The sequence below is a fragment of the Raphanus sativus genome, chromosome 6, assembly GCF_000801105.2.
Source record: "Raphanus sativus cultivar WK10039 chromosome 6, ASM80110v3, whole genome shotgun sequence".
NCBI classification, from domain to species: Eukaryota; Viridiplantae; Streptophyta; class Magnoliopsida; order Brassicales; family Brassicaceae; genus Raphanus; species Raphanus sativus.
Genome location: NC_079516.1, coordinates 9,313,504 through 9,334,635, shown reverse-complemented (window position 1 = coordinate 9,334,635; position 21,132 = coordinate 9,313,504). Strand labels below are relative to the sequence as shown.

Genomic DNA, 21,132 nt, shown 5'->3' with positions numbered 1-21,132 from the left:
TCCTAACACCTAACTCATGTTAATATCAGATTTAATAAAATTGATTGTCAGGCTTTGGCCCTCTGTTAGGCTCTCTGATAAGATTTTTGTTTATGAAAGGCTTCAAATCCTATTTATGGTTTTTTGTTTCGGTCTGCATAGAGGGAAATGATATGAAAGTGTGTGGGGGCTAACCCGCTAAATGTTATCAAAAGATTTATTTTGTCTTTAAATATAGAAATGAAAGCTGGTTTATGAAACACGAAGATTAACTTCACCCGCATAAAAATTGTCATGAGTTTTTGAGACATCGTGCAGAGCTGGATTCAATGGAAGAATCTATTGATGGGTGGTCTAAATTTTACAATCTGTTAAGATTTGATAGGCTTGCTTCAATGTAACAATTTATTGATGAGTGGTCTACTTCCTCTAAGGGCATTTCTAACCCCACTTCATTTTCTCTTTCAAAATAGAATAAAAGTGATTATAGAGTAAAAAATTCTCAAACTCCACTCTATTTCCTACTCCATAATGAAATTTATTTCATAAGTGGAATAATCTAATTTTTGTTTGTTCATTACTCCATTATGAAATAAGAAATGACTTCTATCAATGTACCTTTTCTAGCTTTTGGTTGGTAAAGATGATTTTTTAGCTGGTATTTTTAAATCTTATTTTGTAAAAAAAATTATAGATAAGGCAAACAACCACCAAATAGTTTTTAAATTGAATGAAAGTAAAAGTTATCATTATCAGTATGATTACACGAGATATACCTGAAATTCAGAAGCATTGCAATGATGGTTGGATTCATTGAATTTAGGGGGAAGGGGTTATTAGGAGTTAAATTTGTGTAGAGTTTGTAAAAGTTGATGGATTTTAAAAGCTATTTGGATTAAGAAAATATATATACATTAATTTACAAAATTTGATCATGATTTTGTAAATTAATACTTCTTGACTTTATGTTACTTGTTTTCTATCATTCATTTTGTAAAATTAATATATGGTTAAGAAATTCTAAAATTTAAAATTAATTTTGAACATAAATAAATACTTATTTACAAATATTTTTTTAATAATAGTTTCAAAAAATTTTAGAATTTCAAAATAAAATTTTGACTACTTCATGAATTTATGATGTTTGTTTTCTATCAGTCGTTTCGTAAATTTAATATATGGTTAAGAAAATAAATTTTGAAATAAAATTTAAAATTAATTAATAAATTCTTCAATTTTAACAATTTAAAAATATTTTCAAAAATAATTTTAGAATTTCAAAACAAAATTTTAATTTCATAAATTAATTATATATATAATGAGTTATAATTTGGATTGAAAGGGACAAATATATTTGGCAAGAATGATTATTTTGTTTTCTTGACTTTTCTACAGTATATATTTTATAAATCTCATATATACACCATGATATTTTGAAAGTTATGTCTTATGAGTAAAAATAGAGAGAATTTATGTCACAGTAAAAATATATTATTTAGAATTAAAGAATAAACAATAACTAATTTTTTTAAATAACAACAAAAATTTAATGAATTTTGAAAAATTCTCGAACCAATAACAATAGATTTTACAAAGATTGTTAAAATCAACAAACCAATAAAAGTGGAATCTCAAAAGATTCAAAGAGTTCAACCGTGACCAAGAAATACAAAAAATAATGCATTATTCACTATTCCTAATTAATTTTACCATTTATAAAGAATTGATTTTCATTTTTATTCCAAAGGAATAGTGAACAAATTTGTTCACCACTGAAATTGATAAAGAATAGTTTTTTTTTCATTCCTTTAATTTTTTCCTCTGCATTTTTTCCCTACGCGTTCTTAATGTTTCTCTAGTGGTTACCGGTTAAACCCAAAATTGACAAGAATTTATTTGCCAAGAACTTCCACCTTGGTGAAGGGATAGGAGTCATAGACTCATAGGACCATTTCTTTTCTTTTTTTCCATTTTAATGTCAGAAAACGATTGAACCATCTTCAGGTCCTAACACCTAACTCCCGTTAAGAGCAGTTTTAATCAAATTGATTGTCATGATTTGGAATTGAATTTGTAATAATATCGGCCTTGAATCTGATTCTCTACAACTTATCTAAGCCTTCAAGACAAGCTATCAAGCCGGCTTTCCCTTATCACAGTTTCATAGAATCCTCGCTGATTTTTTTAAAAATAAATTAAACTCTCAGGAACAGCCAATGTAAGGACTGGTTTTCATGTGAAATGCCGATACACATTCGAGTCATTAATCAACAACAAAACAACATTCATTTCTCGATTGAAAAATTAGTGATTTATCAATTGGAATGTGATACTCGGCCACAGATTTTGGGAAACAAAAAAAATTGATTTCAGCTTGACCTCAAATTCCCAAAACCTTTTATACGAAAATTCTTGTTGCTTCTTTCTATTGCTTCAGAAGCCGTTCACGGCTCTCTTCCCACTGGTCCAATCGGCTCGAAGCTTTCTCCACCTAATTGTTTTAAAAAGATTAATGCTTTTAAGTACCATATCTAATCCTAAATCATACTCGATATCTTTGCCTAAACTTTTTCACATAAAGCATATAAAATGTTGTTCAAAAAAAAATTACCTCTTTATCCCAATCAGTTCTCAAGGTAACAACCACTAAGATTATGGTTTGCATTAATGTTCCACCAATCATCCCCGTCCATATACCCTGCACCAATCAATCATTACATACTCATTTATTATCTCCATCTATGATTTAGTATGTACATTTATGCCTATAAATTTAAAAGCGTTTTTGACTTATTTACCTTTGCTCCCATATCATAGGTGAAACCAAGTACGAAACCGATCGGAATCCCCACCACGTAGTAACATCCAATGTTAACGTACGCCACAAATGCTTGCCAGCCACATCCAACAGCCACACCTAAAAATATTTGTATCAAAATAATTAGTAAACTCTTCAAATTAATGTTGTATATAGAAAACAGAACTTGATTTGATGTAATTGTGCGTTTCTTTTTACCTGACAAAACAGGCTGGATTCCGTTGAGGACAATAGTGATGGCTAAAAAGGGGGATAAATCCGCAACAGCCTCGGCTACGATAGGACTATCAGTAAACATGTAGCTGAGGACATTACGCCAAGACATGACCACGATGGCTTCGAAAACCGCTAGTAAGAATGATACACTTGTTGTCACTACCGTGGAGAAGGCAGCAGCCCTTGGGTTTCCAGCTCCTAATTCATTGCTTACTCTCACACTAACCAATAAAACGTTTTGTTATTAGCAACCACATGAAACAATATTTATTTATATTTTTATGAACGGACTAATTATTTGTTACAAACCTTGCAGCTGCGTTGAATCCAACGGAAACCATGAACGAGACTGCAGAAATTGACATGCTGCAAAAAGAATTATAAAAAAATTGATGAGTAAAATTTATAATTGGTTTGTGCAAAGTGCATGCCGCTTCTTTCTTCACCGGAAACGACGTAGAGTTGGAAACTCAATAGAAAACGACAAAAGTGGAGACAAAAGCTTAAAGAGATTTGTCTAGACTTTACTGAAAAGAAGATGACGTGGTGACGAGAGTTGTCTTTCTCGACTCACACATAGGAAAATAGACGATAGAGCACTTAAAATAACTCAAGGGTTACATATTTACAATTTACAACTTCTCACCTTAATGCGGCCAATTATATGTCCTATCCTATGTTTAGATTCATTGTTAATTTCTGAACTTGGAAATAATTTAAATAGTATCCACTTGACCAGTAATCCGTCCTTTCTTAAATGTAAGATGTTTTAAAAATGTTTCAATATCCGATGTTTGTATTTTTAGATAACTTTTTGACTTAGTTGAAATTGACCGATATGCTACAGCGGATTTTTTTTAAAATAACTTTCTTTAATATTCGTGTTTTAGCTGAAACATTGTATTTAAGAACGTAGTTGTTGCTACATGCTACTCTTTCCATTTCTAAAAACAAATGTTTTTCTAAAAAATTGTAAATAACTTTTGGAGTTTATAAATTTTATTAATTAATAATGCTAAGTTTATAAAAAATGAAAAAAATTGTTACATTATGATTTGATTTAAAGTTATTAAAATAGTGAATTACTACATTTATAATCAAAACTAAAGATGCTTTCTTTATATGTATAAAACTAAATACTAGTATTATTTAGAAATAGAATAAATATTTTACTTTTTTGCTATAATTACTTCTGGCTAACATTAATACAACAAAATATTTGTCACATGTTCACAGATTCATACATAACTAACGTACCTAACTGTATCATAAATATCAAGACAAAAAACAGTATGCTGTATATATAAAGATATTTTGTCAATTTCCATGGACAGTTGTTAGCAGATTTTCAATTATTATTTTCTAATAACTTAGCAGATTTTCAATTAATTTTTTTTCGATTTTGCAGTTTACGTTGCTGCAACGTTTCGGAAAGGTAAGAAATAAGAATTGTTTTTACCGAGAATTTTAGAGTTTCGAAATTAGTTACCAAATAGCGAGAGAATCCAAAGCAATCTCCGGGTCCTTGAGAAGCCCGGCGAGCAAAACAAGAATCTGAGAGTACCACGACTCAAGGCACAGCATCACCGCCGAAGCTGCCGATAACCGGAAAAAGTCCCAAAGCCCTTCAAAAGCTTTCCAGCTAAACCCTTCCCAACTCCTTCTGCATCTTGGGCTCATCTTGATGTAAACAATCTGGGCCCCCACGATGATCCACCACGAGAAGCTATGAACCAGAGACAAAGCCAAGAGACCCAACCCCAACCGATACACAGCGACCCACGAGAGGACGAGGTGGATAACGAGAGCCGCGGCTGAGATGTAAGCGCTCGGCGTGACGATGCTCTGCGCTTGGAGGAACTTCTGGATCGGGAAGTTAACCGCGTAAGCGAATATCACAGGGAGCATACCGTAGACGAAGAGGGAAGCCATTGACGCGACTTGCTCCGGCTCGCCTAGTATGTTGAGAAGCGGTTTCGAGAATATGAAGAGGAGCGACATCGGAAGACACGTGATGATCAGAACCACGGTTGATCTCTGGAGGTAAACACCGAGCATATCGTAACGGTGAGCTCCGTGGGCTTGTCCACATAACGTCTCCACCGCACTTCCCATACCAAGCTACATAAGATAACCGGATATTCAATAAAACCGGTTAGATTTAATTAAAATTACAATAGATCGGTTTAGAGTCAGTTTAATCTTTAAATTGCAAATAGATCGGTTAGATTCGGTTTAAGTTGCAACGTATCTGTTTTTAGATTAGGAGGAAATGAGTTTTACCAGAAGACCGTAGGTGAACATGTTGAATCCACTGTTACCAAGAGAAGCGGCGGCGAGTTCGGAGCTACCGAGGTGGCCGGCGAAGATACGAGTGAGAATCGACATTCCGTTGTTGATGACGTAGACGAAGATCGCCGGAGCGGCGAGGTAGAGGAGGAACTTCATTTCTATCATCATCGCCAGGTAGATACGGCGGAGATACGGTAGTTCTCGGTCGGTTAACACAGTCTCGAGTCGGTAGTCGATGAACGATTTCGACGATTCGATGAATGAACGGTGGAGATTTTCCAACGATTCTGAGTTCATTTTGGAACGATTATGGTGTTTCTCTCTCTCTCTCTTCTTTTGTGTGTGTTCTCTCTGTATCTCTGCCAACTCTGGTAGAAGTTATATAACGCGAATATTGCCGTGTATGCTGACGGAAATAATAATTTTCTATTCTTGTGACTCTTTTGTTTTTTTGTGGAGTAATTTTTTATGAAAAATAGGAAACAAGAAACGAGGAAAGGCTATTGACAAAAAAAAAAAAAAGAAACGAGGAAAGGCTGTTTATCTGTTTTGCAATTTTTCGAATGTATTCTTTTTTATAAATACTGTGTAAACAACGAACTTAGTATAAATTTCAAATAGTAAATAATAATATTTATTTGAAGATTAGTAAAATACAAAATTAATATTAAATAGCATAGTATCATATAAAATTAAATAGCACTTAATTAATATTATAATTTATGGTAATTTAGTTGTTGTTCAAAACAAAAGAAATTATGGTAATTGAATGATACATGATTTTAACTCCAAAATTCTAAATGCGGATATATCTTTTTGTTTTAATTTTTATATTTGGGTTTTTTCTAATCATTTTTGTATTTAATACTAATATAATTTGATAGAATATTCTATTAAATAAATAAAATACATAGTTGAATATAACATTTATCAATATGCCATGTTCCTGTTTTAATATAATAGATTCATATCATCAATTTAATTTAAAGCTTCTAAAATTAATTAAATTGACATTGCTTTCCATAAGCCAGAAAACTTCAACCAATAATAAACATTTTCCATTTAAAATCATTATAATAATAAAAAATTCTTAATAATCTATTTATGTGTCGTTCACCGCTCATAGGTGAAGTTTCAAAATTTTGTTATAATTTGGTTGGTTTATGATTTCTATTAACTATTTATTTTACTCAAATCTAAAAAATAAAAAGTAAGTCTAAAATCCATTAATACAAGTTACCATATAATACAAGTAATATCACAGAATAATTTATTGTAACTAATTGTATAATTATAAAAAGAATATATATTGTTTCATCAATTTTTTATTTTTATAATTTATTTATTTATATTATATAAAACACTTCAATATATATTTTATAGAAATAATATGATGGTTGTACATTCTTATATAAAGAACTATTTTCCTATGTAATGCATATTAGAACTTTTCTGTTTTTTAAAACCCACCATTATAGATTTTTTAAAATTATTTAATACATTTTTATTTTAGCTTACAAAATCATTTTATTAGAGTTCATATATCATTTAAAAGACTTTTATTAAATCATTTAAAGGATTTATAAAATTATTTATAACACTTATAAAATGTATATTTATAATGACATATATAATCATAAAGAATTATTTCACCCTTCTTTCATATATTAAATAGAAATTATTGAAGTGACTTTTGGTTACTACAATTATAGGTGAAATTTTAAATATTGCTATAATTTTGATGGGATTTTAGATTTGATTTATGTTTATATATTCAAAACATAAAAAATAATTCTAAAATCAAATATATTCAAATTTTAGATACAAGTACAATTTTTTTTTAACGATAGACTTTATTATTAAGCATGTAAGTAAAGAGTTGTAACAAGGTGAACAGCAAAAACTTATAAAAATGTAAATAACTGTAAATAATTGTATGTAAATGTTTATATATATATATATATATATATTTATAATTGTATAATTTTATAAATGTATATTTATAAGGATTTATAATTCATATAAAATTATATCACACTTTGTATCATATATTAAAAACTAACGTTGTTTAAGAGATTTTTGTTTACATTCAGGCTCATAAATGAAATCTTAAAAGTTGGTACAATTTCAATAATTAATGATTTTAGATTTTTATTTATTTTTACCAGTGCTAAAATGTAAAATAATTAAAAATTAATTATCTGCAAATTGTAGATTTAAATACCTTATTCATATCTAAACATAAAATATTGTAATTTTTAATCACATGTAAAACTTATGTTTTTGACAAATATTTAGAAACACATACAAAAATATAAAAGAACAACTAATTTTTTGTTAAATTTAAAATAATCAACAAATAAAAATATAATTAAAATAAACAGCAAATCCGATGTTGGAACTACAGAAGCATGTGAGTCATGTGACCATCATCTCAGAGCCACATTAGAAACATTGTTTTTTCTCTACGAAGGGTAGAGTATTTAAATTTCACGTATTAAAATTAATAAAATTTAATTCCACAACCAATTACTTGAACCAAGTACAATATGGCTGGCTATCATGTAAGAGAGACTTTTAGTGACTTAGATATACAGTAGAACCTATATAAATTAACAATTGATAGATTAATAATATTTATAACTAATAAATTTTGCCGGTCTTAATTTGGCTTGTGTAAAATATGATAAAAATCGATAAAATAATAATATAATAATATTTTTAAAATCTCATATAAGTATATATAGTCTCATTAGAATCATAAATTAATAATCTATCAATATATTTTTTTATATAAGTACAAACTAAAAAAAATATTTTTGATTTTATATTTACAACGAAAATACATCTATTTTCTTGATAATTCAATATATTTTGATAATATTTAGTAAGATTATATCGAAAACCACATAACAATTCTATGAAATATAAAAATATACACCAAATAAGATAATAAAAATATGAAAGTCAAATTTCTAAAATTTAAATAATGTATATATGGTAAAATCAAATATTTTCTTATTTTATAAACAAAATAGAAAAAATCTAAAAAATAAACTTTGTAAATTAATATCTCTATAAATTAATAAAACTTTAAAGTCCAACATTATTAATTTATAGAGGTTCTTCTGTATATTGTTGAACTATCTTAAATTTTGATATCACTCAAATTATCTTAAGGACTGATTTATACTCTTTCAAATAAGAGATCGAGTTGTAGCACTTAGGGATCGAATCCACAGTGAGTTAGAACACACACTAAACTATAGATATTAAGATTAAGCTAGGTAATTAGTATTAAAAGACAATACATATAATATAGCAATAAATAAAACAGTACAAAGCAGTAAACAAGACGAACATGATAATTGTTCAGCTTGGCAGAAAGTTGTTAATAATAAACGGAAATAGTTAGACCTAGAGATTTATAAAGCAAGAGATTCAAAACTAAAATCAATGATGCTAAGGCTTTTATAGAAATAATTTTAGAACTCGAATTCAATAAACAAGTAATCCAGCTCTCGCATGCAATTACAAATCAGATGTCTAAGTCCTATGTTCTAGCTCTCGCCTGCGAACAAGGATTGAGTGTCGATTGATACTATTGACTAGTTATCGATCGATACAAATGTTTGAGTGTCGATCGATACTATTGACTAGTTATCGATCGATACAAATGTATGGGTGCTGATTGACACTTCCTTAGACAAGTATTAACGCACATTCGATAATGTTCAAGTAAACTCCTAGACCAAATATCGTATGCGCCTAGGTATCTAATCCAGCAGGATTCGGGTCCGTTAATTGATGGTACTTTCGTGCCTCTCAATTGTCCTATGATTTTAGGTTCAAGCAATTAGTCACACTGTCGTGCTTTTCTAACTACTTCAGATCCTTGTATTACAAATCACCCTGGTGTAGAGATCTATAGATAACCTAGCAATCCTAATTGATTATCAGTTTGACATTAAACTCATGAAATCCCTAAACCTAACAAAAGAATTACTCAGACATGGAAACAATAACAGAAATCATAGTCTGCATAATTATAGAATAGATATAAATGATAACACCAATGGAGTTCCAATCAATCTCTGAAGGAGAATTGATCTTCTCTCCAAACCCTAAGAGAAAACAATAGAATAGAATAATAGAAAGCGCAGAAAGCGTAAAAAACATAGCCGTCAACAATGGCTTAGAAAACACATAAATATGATTTCTGGTCGTGCAAGGGTATTTTGGTAACTTTGTGGTGGCTCATGGTTTTCAGTTGGTCATAAAATATGCTCGGCCCACATTCTGACATCCATATCGATCGATGTGCAGTACGCTGCATCAATCGATATGCATTTTGTTCTCGACAGTTTCCTCTCACGAGGCAGACTGACAACTCTTCAGTAAAACGGGCATAACTTCCAATCTATCTGTTGGAATGACCTCCCACCGGTGGCATTGAAAAGATAACTCAAAGCTATATCTTGTGTCGAAAGATCAGCTCAATCGCACCGTGGGAAGGTCTCCATCGATAGTTAAATATCTGATGCATTTGTGCAGTTCTGCACTCAAAAGGCTCCGAAAGACAACAAAATCACCACTTTCTTCCAAAACGTCATTGAACCTGTAAATACTCTAAATACATATATAGTAGTAAATAATATCTAAAATACTTATATACCATAGGTAAAATCAGATCAAATTCATGGTATATCAAATCTCACAGCTATTTTAAAAATATATGTTGAAAATTTTAATTATCAAACTATTCAAAGTTAAAACTTAAATTTTAATACTTTTTACTATTATTCAATAATTATAATATTATAAACCTAATATATATATTTTCGTATAATATTAATCTCCGCGAAATCGCGGACAAACATTTAGTAGACTATATAACTAAGGAAAATTCAAAGTGTATAGTTTTTTATGACAACTCAGAGGGAACTATTTGATGAATAGTTATCACTTGTTATCTATTTTATTAAAACAGAAACATTCTATTGGACTTAACATTTATTTTGTAAGTTTTTAAATTAAATACACCTTTATACTTTATAGTTAAATCTACTTTAATCACTAATGTTCATTTCTTTATACTACTATCCATGTTTCCAAACAATATATTTATTTCTTTATACTACTATCACTGTTTCCAAACAATATATTTTTTATACTACTATCAATGTTTCCAAACAATACAATAATTAATTTTAGTTATTTTATATCTATCATTTTCGCTTTAAAATTTTGTAGAAACGTCATAATTTCATAAATTGTAAAATAATGAACTTTAAAATTTGGATTATAAGATTACAAATTATGAAAAAATTATAATTTAAATCAAATTAGATTACATATCGGTCATCCATCAGTTTAATCGGTTAGTCTCGGGTAGTAATATTTTTAATATGAATATTTTAAAAACCTAAATTGAATTGTCAGATCTCCGGATTAACCGGTGTAATCACAATCGGGTTGAATTTAAAAACACTAATTTAAATGAAAAAATATTTTAAATACACACTCTTTAAAAATTAACAAAATATTTATTAAGTTATTAGTGAAATTTTTCATCGTAAAATATTCCGCGCTTCCAAAGCGCGGATCAAGATCTAGTAGTACTATTACATCAAAATCCAGAGTATTGTTTTATCCTTTAATCTTGTAATTGTAGATTGTCTAGCAAAAATGATTCTAACCTCTTTGTATTAAACCTTAATTTAATAAAAACCAGTAGATCTGCACACACACAAATAAATTGAAGTTAAAATATATGATTATTTTATTCAAAATTTAGTATATAACCCTCTGTTTCATAAAGAGTATTATTTATACATTTTTCATACATATTAAGAAATTGATTAAAATGTATTTATGTTTTCATTAATGTCATATATTTAACCAATAATATTTTAGATAAATATATTTATTTATAAGATCAGTGCATTTTACAATTAATATTAAGCTGAAAGTAAGTATAAATTACATTAAAATTGTAAAATGACACATTTTATGTAACAAAAAAATGTTAAAGTGACATTTAATATGAAACAGTGAAAATATATTATATCAACAAGAGTTGGATTATTATCTTCAGACATAAATTTTGCTTGAATATATACCTTGAAATCGTTAAAAAATCAACTTTTAAATAATTAACTTTTTACATTGGACTTTAGAAGAAATTTATATTGTGAAATAAGAAACAATCTCTAAAAGAACTTATAACATGGGGATGTAGGAGCATTGCTGTATTGTTATGGCCTCTTGCTTGCTGGTCTCCTAATAAAAAGATACTGTTAATCAACCATTTATTTTAAAACAAGATTCCAATCTGGTCTTCTTTTTGTCACCCTAAGTTTTTAGAATATGCATATGCATTTGAGAATTTTTAAGACGTTAACCGAACCATAGGGCGGTTGCGACAATGCGACAATATAGTTCTGAGCTATGATACATGAAAACGGAAGCGGATACGCGGAAGCGGAATGGTGTGGAAGCATAGAAGCGAGAATTTTTTTAAAAATAGGAAGCGAAAACGTGTTGGAAACGTATATTTTTATATATATATATCAAAATATATAGATTACAAATGTGACTAACAATTATATGATTCAAATTAAAATAAAAAATTGTTCATTTATAATAATTTTAAATGATTTTATGTTAAACCGTGAAACTTTACATAAACTAAGTTTATAAGATATTATTAAACTAATTATTTTTAATATTTCGTAAATAATTAACATAATATATTTGAATATAGACAATATATCTCTAATAAACTCTCAATGCATAAAGATAATATATAATATTAGTTTTAATGCTTGTGTATATATATTCTCTATTTCACTATTATATAAAAACAATGTTTCTTATATTTTTATTTATTTATGATATTATATTTTTTTTTTAAAACGGGAGCGTGATCCAAAATGGAATTGTAAATTTCCAACGTATTTTAAAGAGGTATTTTTGGAAACGTATTGAAACGAAATTCCAAGAGCCTCCACAAGCTTCCGATTCCGTTTTTGGTTCCGAAGCGGGAAGCGAACGTCGGACAAAGTAAACGAACGTCCACTGTAAGTTGTAACCATTGTATTCTCTCTATTTGATCTAGAGTAACCATTTTAATAGAATACTTTATTTTAAAATAAATATAAACTAAAAATAGTGTTCAATTGAGACGATCTTACCTAATACTCTCGTGGTGCTTAGAATTTATTTTTATTAATCTTAACTCAAAAATCGACTTTATTATTGCCAGGCAACAGAAAGCAATGTTTCAAAATATTTAATTGTTAAAATATTAATACTTTATTATAAAATATTTAAATGGGTCTTTATCCTTGAAAATGCACCAATAATTCTTAGTCAAAAAAAATGCACCAATAATTTAGTACCAACCAGTGACGAAAAAGGATGTTATTGAAAAGATTTAAATAGAGAAACGCCTCTCGAATATTACATATTTGATTTTCAAAGAAAATAACATTACATATTTGATCGTTTAGTTGCAACTGGGAACAAGTGTCCATATTTATATATTCCGGAAGTATTATGCACATCATACAATAAAAGTTATCGAGATGATGATATGGTGGATATTAGGCCTTAGCATGGATTCAATACTAGCACATTTTTAGTATTTGTATTTTGTTTTGGACGTTCCGGATAATTGATTTTTTAATTATTTTATGTATCAAAAATATGGATATCCGATTTTCTGGATATCAATGGTTTTTTTATATTTACGATAATTCATGGATATTTACAAATATTTACGAATACTTCATCCACTTTATTCAGTATAAGTAATCTTTTGTACTACATACAAGTAAATTTAAAAACAAAATACATTTACTTTTTAGAAATATCCTTTACATAATAAAAATATAAAGTACAAAGTTAATGGAACAATATTTTTATAAATTCTAAAATTAATAATTTTTCTTATGAAACAAATATTTTTAGAAAAATTCTAGTTTTGTATAAAAGTTTTATATTAATTTTCATTTAATATTTTTATAAGTAATTTTAAAATAAAATTTAGTAAATTACATGTTAAATAATAATTATATATTTAAAATTCTATCTTCAATGGTATATATATCTATTTACATAAAAGTCAAAGTAGATTGGATATTCATCTTTAAACTTTTTAATATTTATGATTTGTTTTGTTTTTATCGAATACTGATTTTCAGTAGTTGTTTTGGTTCGAATATTTACATAATTAATTTTTTCGTGTCGAATTGAAACCAATAACAAATTAAATCAAATTTAACTAATAAAATGCCAAATCCTATCGGACATTCACCACACCTCTAAAGTAAAAACGTAACTGGTGCATTGACGTAACTGGTGCCTAACTCTTTGGTCCATTTTATCGATATCTATGTAGCTTTGTCGAACCCAACCAGTATAGAATTATAATATACAGTATATTAGGTTTGTGGAATGATTTAACTGGTTAGCTCATATCTGAGTTATCATATGTTATCTTTGCAAAAAAATATGAGTCCGTGCCTCCTTTTTTTTAATCACAGTTTACAATGTTGATGAATACTTCATGAACTTTTTCTTTTTTGCCATCTACTAAATTTTATTAAAAAGATTAAATCCAAAAGAAAACTCAATTACAAGTTCGAATCGGCCCACAACGAATAGGCAAAACTAAAAAGCACATTGATTTTGAACCCAGCCTACTAAACCAAACTGCATCATATAAACCACGCGTCTCGTAAAGGCACAAAGACGCTTATGTGTTGAGATCTCTGCATCACCGAGACACGCGTACAGCGTGACCCAAACGTCAAGACATCACTGGAGAAGACGAAACCACCACTAGTTTCGCCGGAGCACACCCAAGACTGAGACCGCCGCCGCCGTCTTTCCGACTGGCCTCTTTCCATAGGAGAGCTTCATCGAGTCAATCCCGAGATCTCATCCCGAGCCATTGGAAAAACACGGCTGACAGCATAAAACTACCCAACTTTATTTTCTTCACCGTTTGAAAGCCTTCGACGGAGAGCTTCAATCGATCCCTCCGATATGAGATCTCATCCGCAGAACAGACCAGCTAACAAAGCCAAGGAAACCGCATAAAACGCTGGAGATGATTTAAACAACCACCCCCCCGATCTAAAGCCAGCGAAGCAGAGCTTTGAGAGCCTCCGCCACCCAGAGTCAAAAGCCGGCAACAGCATATCTTTAGGAGCCTCCCCATGCCGGAGTCAGAGTTCCGGTAAGATGATCCAAAACCGAGAGCAAAAACAACCTTTCACCCTCTCGAAAGGCATGCAAAGAAGAAAGAAAAATAAAACAAAAAATCGGACCGACGGTGGCTGTGGGAGCCCACGCCGTTGGCCAGGAACCTTGTTCACGACAGTGGAGTTTAGAGAGAAGGTAGAGGAAATATTAGAGAGAGGTTTCTTAATGCAACATCATTTACGTAAACCATGGACTATTTTACATTACATGCTTGGACTTAATGGAAAATCAAATGTATAAAAAGGGATTAATATTTCTCAAAGATTTTTCAGAAGTGATTTCTCCATGGTCTCGTGAACTGTTTTCCATATCATATTAGGTGCTTTTCAGGCCAAGATTTTCATCTCTTTTTACTTGATATGTATTTCTAGCATAAAGACATGAAAAAATTTCAACCTTATCGGAAAAGTTGTACAATAATTGATAAACAATTTTGTAATATGTTACTCTCAATCCGAATCTTACACCATTTCCAATGTATTTTCTATATTTTTTAAATGGATGATCTCTATAATAGAGATGGAGTTCGCATTAATGTGTTCCCATGTAATATTAATCTTCAAAATATGGAGTAGAAAATAGAGATTGCTATTTCTTTCCCTTAAAAATAGAAGAACAAATAGCAATCTCTATTTTATAAGAAGAAATAGCAAGATCTACCCAAAACTTTCTCTCTACTGCTCTTCGTCTTCTCTGCCTTTGTTTGCGTTTCTGATGGTGGCACGCCTTCGGCGTAGAGGTTTTTGCTCTGGTTTTCTTGGATTTTTCATGTTCAATTCTCAGATCTGCATGTCCTTGTCTTCCAGTTTTGTTCGGAGCTTTGTGTTCGATCTGTTGCATGTGATCTGATTCTCGTAGTTTCTTCCGTTTCATCTTTGATCTAGTTGAAGAGAGCAGCCGTTCATCTTTGTGGTAATTGCTTCCTCTCTGTAAGAGAAATCAGTTAGTATCCTGTGTTGGTTGGTTCCGGTTTCACATCATGTGGCTCAAATAGGCCTTCGAGGTCTGATGTTATAGCAATATAATAGGATTCGGTCTTCCTTCAGTTCACCAGTAAAATGGGCGGGGATGATTTCTTCTTCAAGCTTATTTCTAGTTCTGATGTTCTCGGTTGTTGCTTGGGTTTGAGGATCTTTCAGTATGTTCTCCGATTTGAAGATCGAGCTTTGTGATTAGTTGATAGTAGTTCATTGTTTCATGTTTTTAATTAGTCTTCTCATGTGTTTGTGACATAGTTTCTTCTTTGTTTGGAGCTTAGTTTCAGGAAGTTTGGAACCTGCTGGACCAATGTATTTCATCAAAGTATACCATCTTGTAATTTTTTGTTGTTAATGAAGCTTTAACATTTAAAAAATGAAGAAGAAATAGCAATCGATTAGAGTAAAATTGACTGTAAATGCTTTAATAGAGACAAAAATAACAATGAGTTGGAGATGCTCTTAGAAGATCACAAATAGACCTCCACTTTTCGTTTAGCACAAAGATTTAAAGGTTTTATTATCTATTATTTTTCTAAATCTCTGATAGTTCTCTTTTGTTTATAAAACAATTTCCACCTGGTTTTTTTCAGAAAAAAAACAATTCTCACCCAGTGAAAAACTTATTGTAAATAAAAAAAATTTGGTCAAAATGAATTTTTACATATAAAATGATTTAGTTGTGTCAATAATACTTAACATATATATATATATATATATTTATGAACCGAAGGATACAATTTAGAGTAATTGCATCGTACACACAAGAAAGATCACCTAATTAGCTCTATACCCATATTTTGTCGTCATTGTAATTGTCAAATTTGTTATGACTATTATACCCCTATATCACATATCTTCGATTATCACGATGTCTACATATTCTTTAGATTACTTTTCTGTTTATCCATTTATACACGGAATATTGTTTTGAAAAACCTCAGATTTCATTTGTCTCGCAGCCATGAACTTTCGCAATCCACCACAAACTCCGTCTTCGTGCTCAGATTTGTGCCGGCTCTCCGCCACGACATGACCACTTCCGCACTCCTCTGCGACGTCTCTGTCTTCCTCGCCATGTTCTTATCCTCAGCAGCCAAGATCGAACCAAGCCATGAATCTACTTCGTCTTCCTCGTACGTAGTCAATTCCGTCTCAATCACCAGGGGATTTCTTGTCGTCACAGCTTATCTCCTCGCCATGCTCAGCTCCACCGTCGAGGTTGTGGTCATCGTCGGGATCAAGATGGCCGTCAGAATCAAGCTCGCCGTCGTAGATCGTGAGCTCGATCAAAGGCAACAATGGCCAACTCTAACCTTTTGCGCACCTGGTCCCTAAGAGCATGATTATTGCAAAGGTTCTTAGCAAAAGTTCTTAATACACATATATGTATATATATATATATATATATATATATATATATGTGTATATTATATATATATGTATATGTATATATTATATATGCGTATGTAATTATTTGTTAAGGACTTTACGGAAATCGAAACCGAAAGTTCCTTAAAGCATGATTATTGCAAAGGTTCTTAGCAAAAGTTCTTAATACACATATATGTATATATATGTATATGTATATATTATATATGCGTATGTAATTATTTGTTAAGGACTTTACGGAAATCGAAACCGAAAGTTCCTTAATTAAGAAACTTTTGGTTTCGGTTTCCGTAAAATCTTTAGCAAACAATTACATACGCATATATAATACATACATATACATATATATACATATATGTATATTAAGGACTTTTGCTAAGAATTTTGCAATAATCATGCTCTTTTGATATATTTATATGTTACTCCAAACTTCCATAATTGTAGGAATGACCTTTTGATTTTGACACAATCTTCTGATCGTGAATGTTAGACCAAACGAGTATCCAGAATTCACAGCACTGGTCCCTGTGGTTTCATCTTATATAGTTTAGGCCCCATATGTTTCTAACTCGTTAGGAAGACAATCTTACCGTCTAAGTCAAACAGCCACTTCGTTAAATAACTCTTTAGCATGTTAGCAAACTAACCAAACCTCCTTCTTCATCATTGCACGTATGAAGTTTGGTTGTTTTGTATTTGATAGCATTATCAACAATGTATTCCCATTTATCCCACCAATTTATATTTATTCTGCTCACAATTAAAGTTAACTCGTTAATAACTTATAACCACTCGTTAAGAAGACAATCTCACCGTCTAAGTCAGACAACAACTTCGCCAAATAACCTTTTAGCATGTTACCAAACTAACTAAACCTCCCTCTTCATTATTACTTTGCTACGTAACTTATTATTTCTGTAATATTATTTATAGCAGGCTTGAATAATCACCTAGACCCTTAACCCTTATGTGTCATAAGCTAATTCTACATATCTCCATCATGTTTATATGTATAATCTTATTTGTAGCCGGATAGAACAATTACTACGACATATTTAATTAAAATAAACATGAATAGAATTACCAAACATATGACGCGGTGCAGTGGTTTACTGGATTTTTATACGGCAACAGGTCACGAGTTCGAAATGCAAAGAAACCAATATTTTTTGCAGGCGCATTTAAACTTAAATGAATGGCTAAATGGACAATACACCTATCATCTTTAAACAAGTTTAATACACTGTTTTTATGTTTTTTTATGATTCATGCTCTAATATTACAAATCTATCATTCATGGGCAGATTTTAAGTTAATATCGAACAAAAATTTGAGTTTTTACTATTTTCTGAGTTTTGAACCGGTGTCACCAAAATCGCGACGGCACCATCCTGCCGAGCATATTTCCGGCGCGTATTCGGTCTCGGCGTCTGCGTTTTCGAACCTAATTTACGACACATCTCTTTTAACCCCACAAATCGATAATTCCCAATAACATAAACCTAACCTAATTATTCATCTAGCGTAAAATAATTTCCTAGGTAACATAAGGACAGTTTTGTCAATTTGCATCTCCTACTTGCATTATCATTCCCACACAATTTTGTTTTGGGTATTTAGCTAATTATTCGATTCTTTTAGGATTTTGACACAATTCACTCTACAATATATATGTGTAAGTTTTTTTTGAGAAAAAGCATTCTATTTTTTTTTGTTTTTAATTACATCCTTGTCATAATCCCACTAATAGACTCAGCTCCAAACCCAACCCAGACTTTACAAAGCCAGCTTTACCCCGACCCACACCAGACCCAAACCTAATCCGGATCCCTAGAGAGAAGAGGGCGAAACCCTAGAGCGGCTGCAGCCGCCGCCCCCATGCCACGTAAACAGCACCGGGAACGCCGCAAGAAATCTCTTAGAGGAACAGTACCACCACTAAGAGCCGAGAAGGTAACCGACCAACCCGAGCAACCGGAAGGAGAGGGATCGACTCAGAACAAGACTAGTGAGTCAGAACAAGACTAGTGAGTCGACACATAGATCAACCGACAAACCACTTACCAGATCTAAACCATGAAGCAGCCAAGATCCACAACAAAGAGTAGAGAGAGACTAGACTTACTCCACGAGAGCAAAGCGACGGCCATGGGAGAAAAAAAAACCTCGGAAGAAGAGAGAACACCGGGAAAACTCCGACAAGCGGTCGATCCACAGTCCCAAATAGATCTAACGCTAGAAGGTGACATCCGACTAGCTCCAAAGCGAGCTTACACTCCGCCGCCCCACACCCGTGACTTCCGCTTCACCGACAAACTACCTCACAATGCTTCAGACAGCACCCCAAAGAGAAGACGACGACAAGACGAAGTAGAGGGAAGAGAAGCCACCTCAGCCCGTTCTCGAGGCTTTGGAGAACCTATAGAACCACACTCCACATATGCGCCGTCAACCAATCAACCTGACATGATAAAAATAGTTTTGCTAGATGGGTTAAGCGGAGTAACCGGAGATGAAGGACGAAGGAGATAAAAGAGGGGTTTCTCTCACCTCCAAAGCCGGTGGCAGACAGGCGACAGAGAAAAGATTAGAGGCGGCGCTAGGATTTTAAATTTTTGGTGTAGAGAGAAGAGAGAGTAATTTCTCTCTCTTCCCTCTCGAAAAAAAAAATTATTCGTAAAAACCGAGTTTATATATATTTGTAAGTTTGTAACTTGAAAGAGTGATTTATATATGTAACTGTAATATAATGATATATATATTGTTGTTCAGAAAAAAAGATAAATATAGGGAAATATGCCCCTATACATAAAAAACCTCAAACCTACTATCTGACTAAAACCACTATTTTTCTTCTTATTTTTCTTCCTATCTTTCTCTAACTTCTAATTACTAAAAATCTAATCATTCTTTTTTTTTGTTATATGGCAAATAAGCCCATAAATATATATGTATTACATGATCGACAAAGAAACAAAAATGGGGACAACTTTGAGTCTTGCTTAGAATAAACGTAAAAACATGAGTCGCAGTCCTTTAGTTATATTACGGGACCACTTTTCCTAAATGCCAGTGGGGCAGTATTAGGCACGCCAAACTCGTGCATCAAATCAACTTACGTAACTAGTGTGAGACCCTATGGTCAACCAAACGGCAAACGCGGTTGTCTCACAAACGCCAAACTATACTAAACAAATTCAACGACGGTTCTTTCTGTAGCTACAGTTAGAACACCACCACATAGTGTTCCAACATTAACGAAGCTAATAATTAAAAATTATGCTTTTCACTAATTGACTCTGTCTATTTTTTCTTTTTAAAAACACTTAGTACCATATTAAATCATATAATCTCAAATTCTATTACACATAATGATCAACTACTTACTATATATGTGATATTGATGAATAACTTTATGGATGATAATCATCTGTTTTCAGAAATATGTGAATATAAAATGGCAAAAAGAAAAAAATAAGAATGGTGGAAAGTAGAGAGAAAGTAAATCCAGCGATAATAATATTTCTTTATAAGTTGTAGAGGTGAAAAAAAATTGTAGAGTTTTTCCTTCTTGATGCACAGAAAATAGTTGAAAAGGTTTAACCTAATAATTAACTTGATTAATAAGTTTTTGGCTGAATATAGCAAATATAAATTTAAAGTAAATATTAACTCTAAAAATAAAAAAATAGTCAAAGCCAAAGATATAGCGTATGATATTTTTTGTTTTATCAAAACTATGTTTCAAAAGTAAACATTACAAATATTTTCAGCTGGCATAGAAAGAGCTAAAAGAAAATTTAAGTCAAAATTAAATATTTCTTCTGTTTCAGTTTAATTGTCGTCGAAAAAAATAAACTTTTCATTTCAAAATAAACATTAGCTTTAGAATAACAGCGCAAAATTTATTAATAGTATTTTTTATTTTATTTTATTAGTTACATTATGGTTACATGAATATGTAATAATGTTTTCATCTTAGAAATATATAAAATTATATATATGTTCTAATATGTATGTATAAATCTAAAATAATAATTAAAATAAAACAGGGGAATTGTCTAAGACACAACTAGTTTTTACTTTTATAAAATAAACTAAAATAAAATAGTGAGTTTTGCGTACTTGAAGTCTTGAATGACTATACAATCAACATCTCATGCAGCACAAAACCTCTTATTTTAA

General features: G+C 30.9%; 1 protein-coding gene across 1 annotated transcript; it reads right to left on the bottom strand.

The window, feature by feature from the left end:
• Positions 1-2,138: 2,138 nt before the first annotated feature.
• LOC108805897 (protein DETOXIFICATION 37) lies at positions 2,139-5,681 on the bottom strand. Its single transcript, XM_018577884.2, has 7 exons — positions 5,297-5,681; positions 4,503-5,134; positions 3,323-3,379; positions 2,996-3,234; positions 2,778-2,896; positions 2,591-2,677; positions 2,139-2,470 (listed from the first exon to the last, which is right to left on the bottom strand). The coding sequence occupies exons 1-7, from the start codon at positions 5,600-5,602 to the stop codon at positions 2,405-2,407; spliced, it is 1,506 nt and encodes a 501-aa protein (XP_018433386.1). The 5' UTR covers positions 5,603-5,681; the 3' UTR covers positions 2,139-2,404.
• Between the last annotated feature and the right edge of the window lie 15,451 nt (positions 5,682-21,132).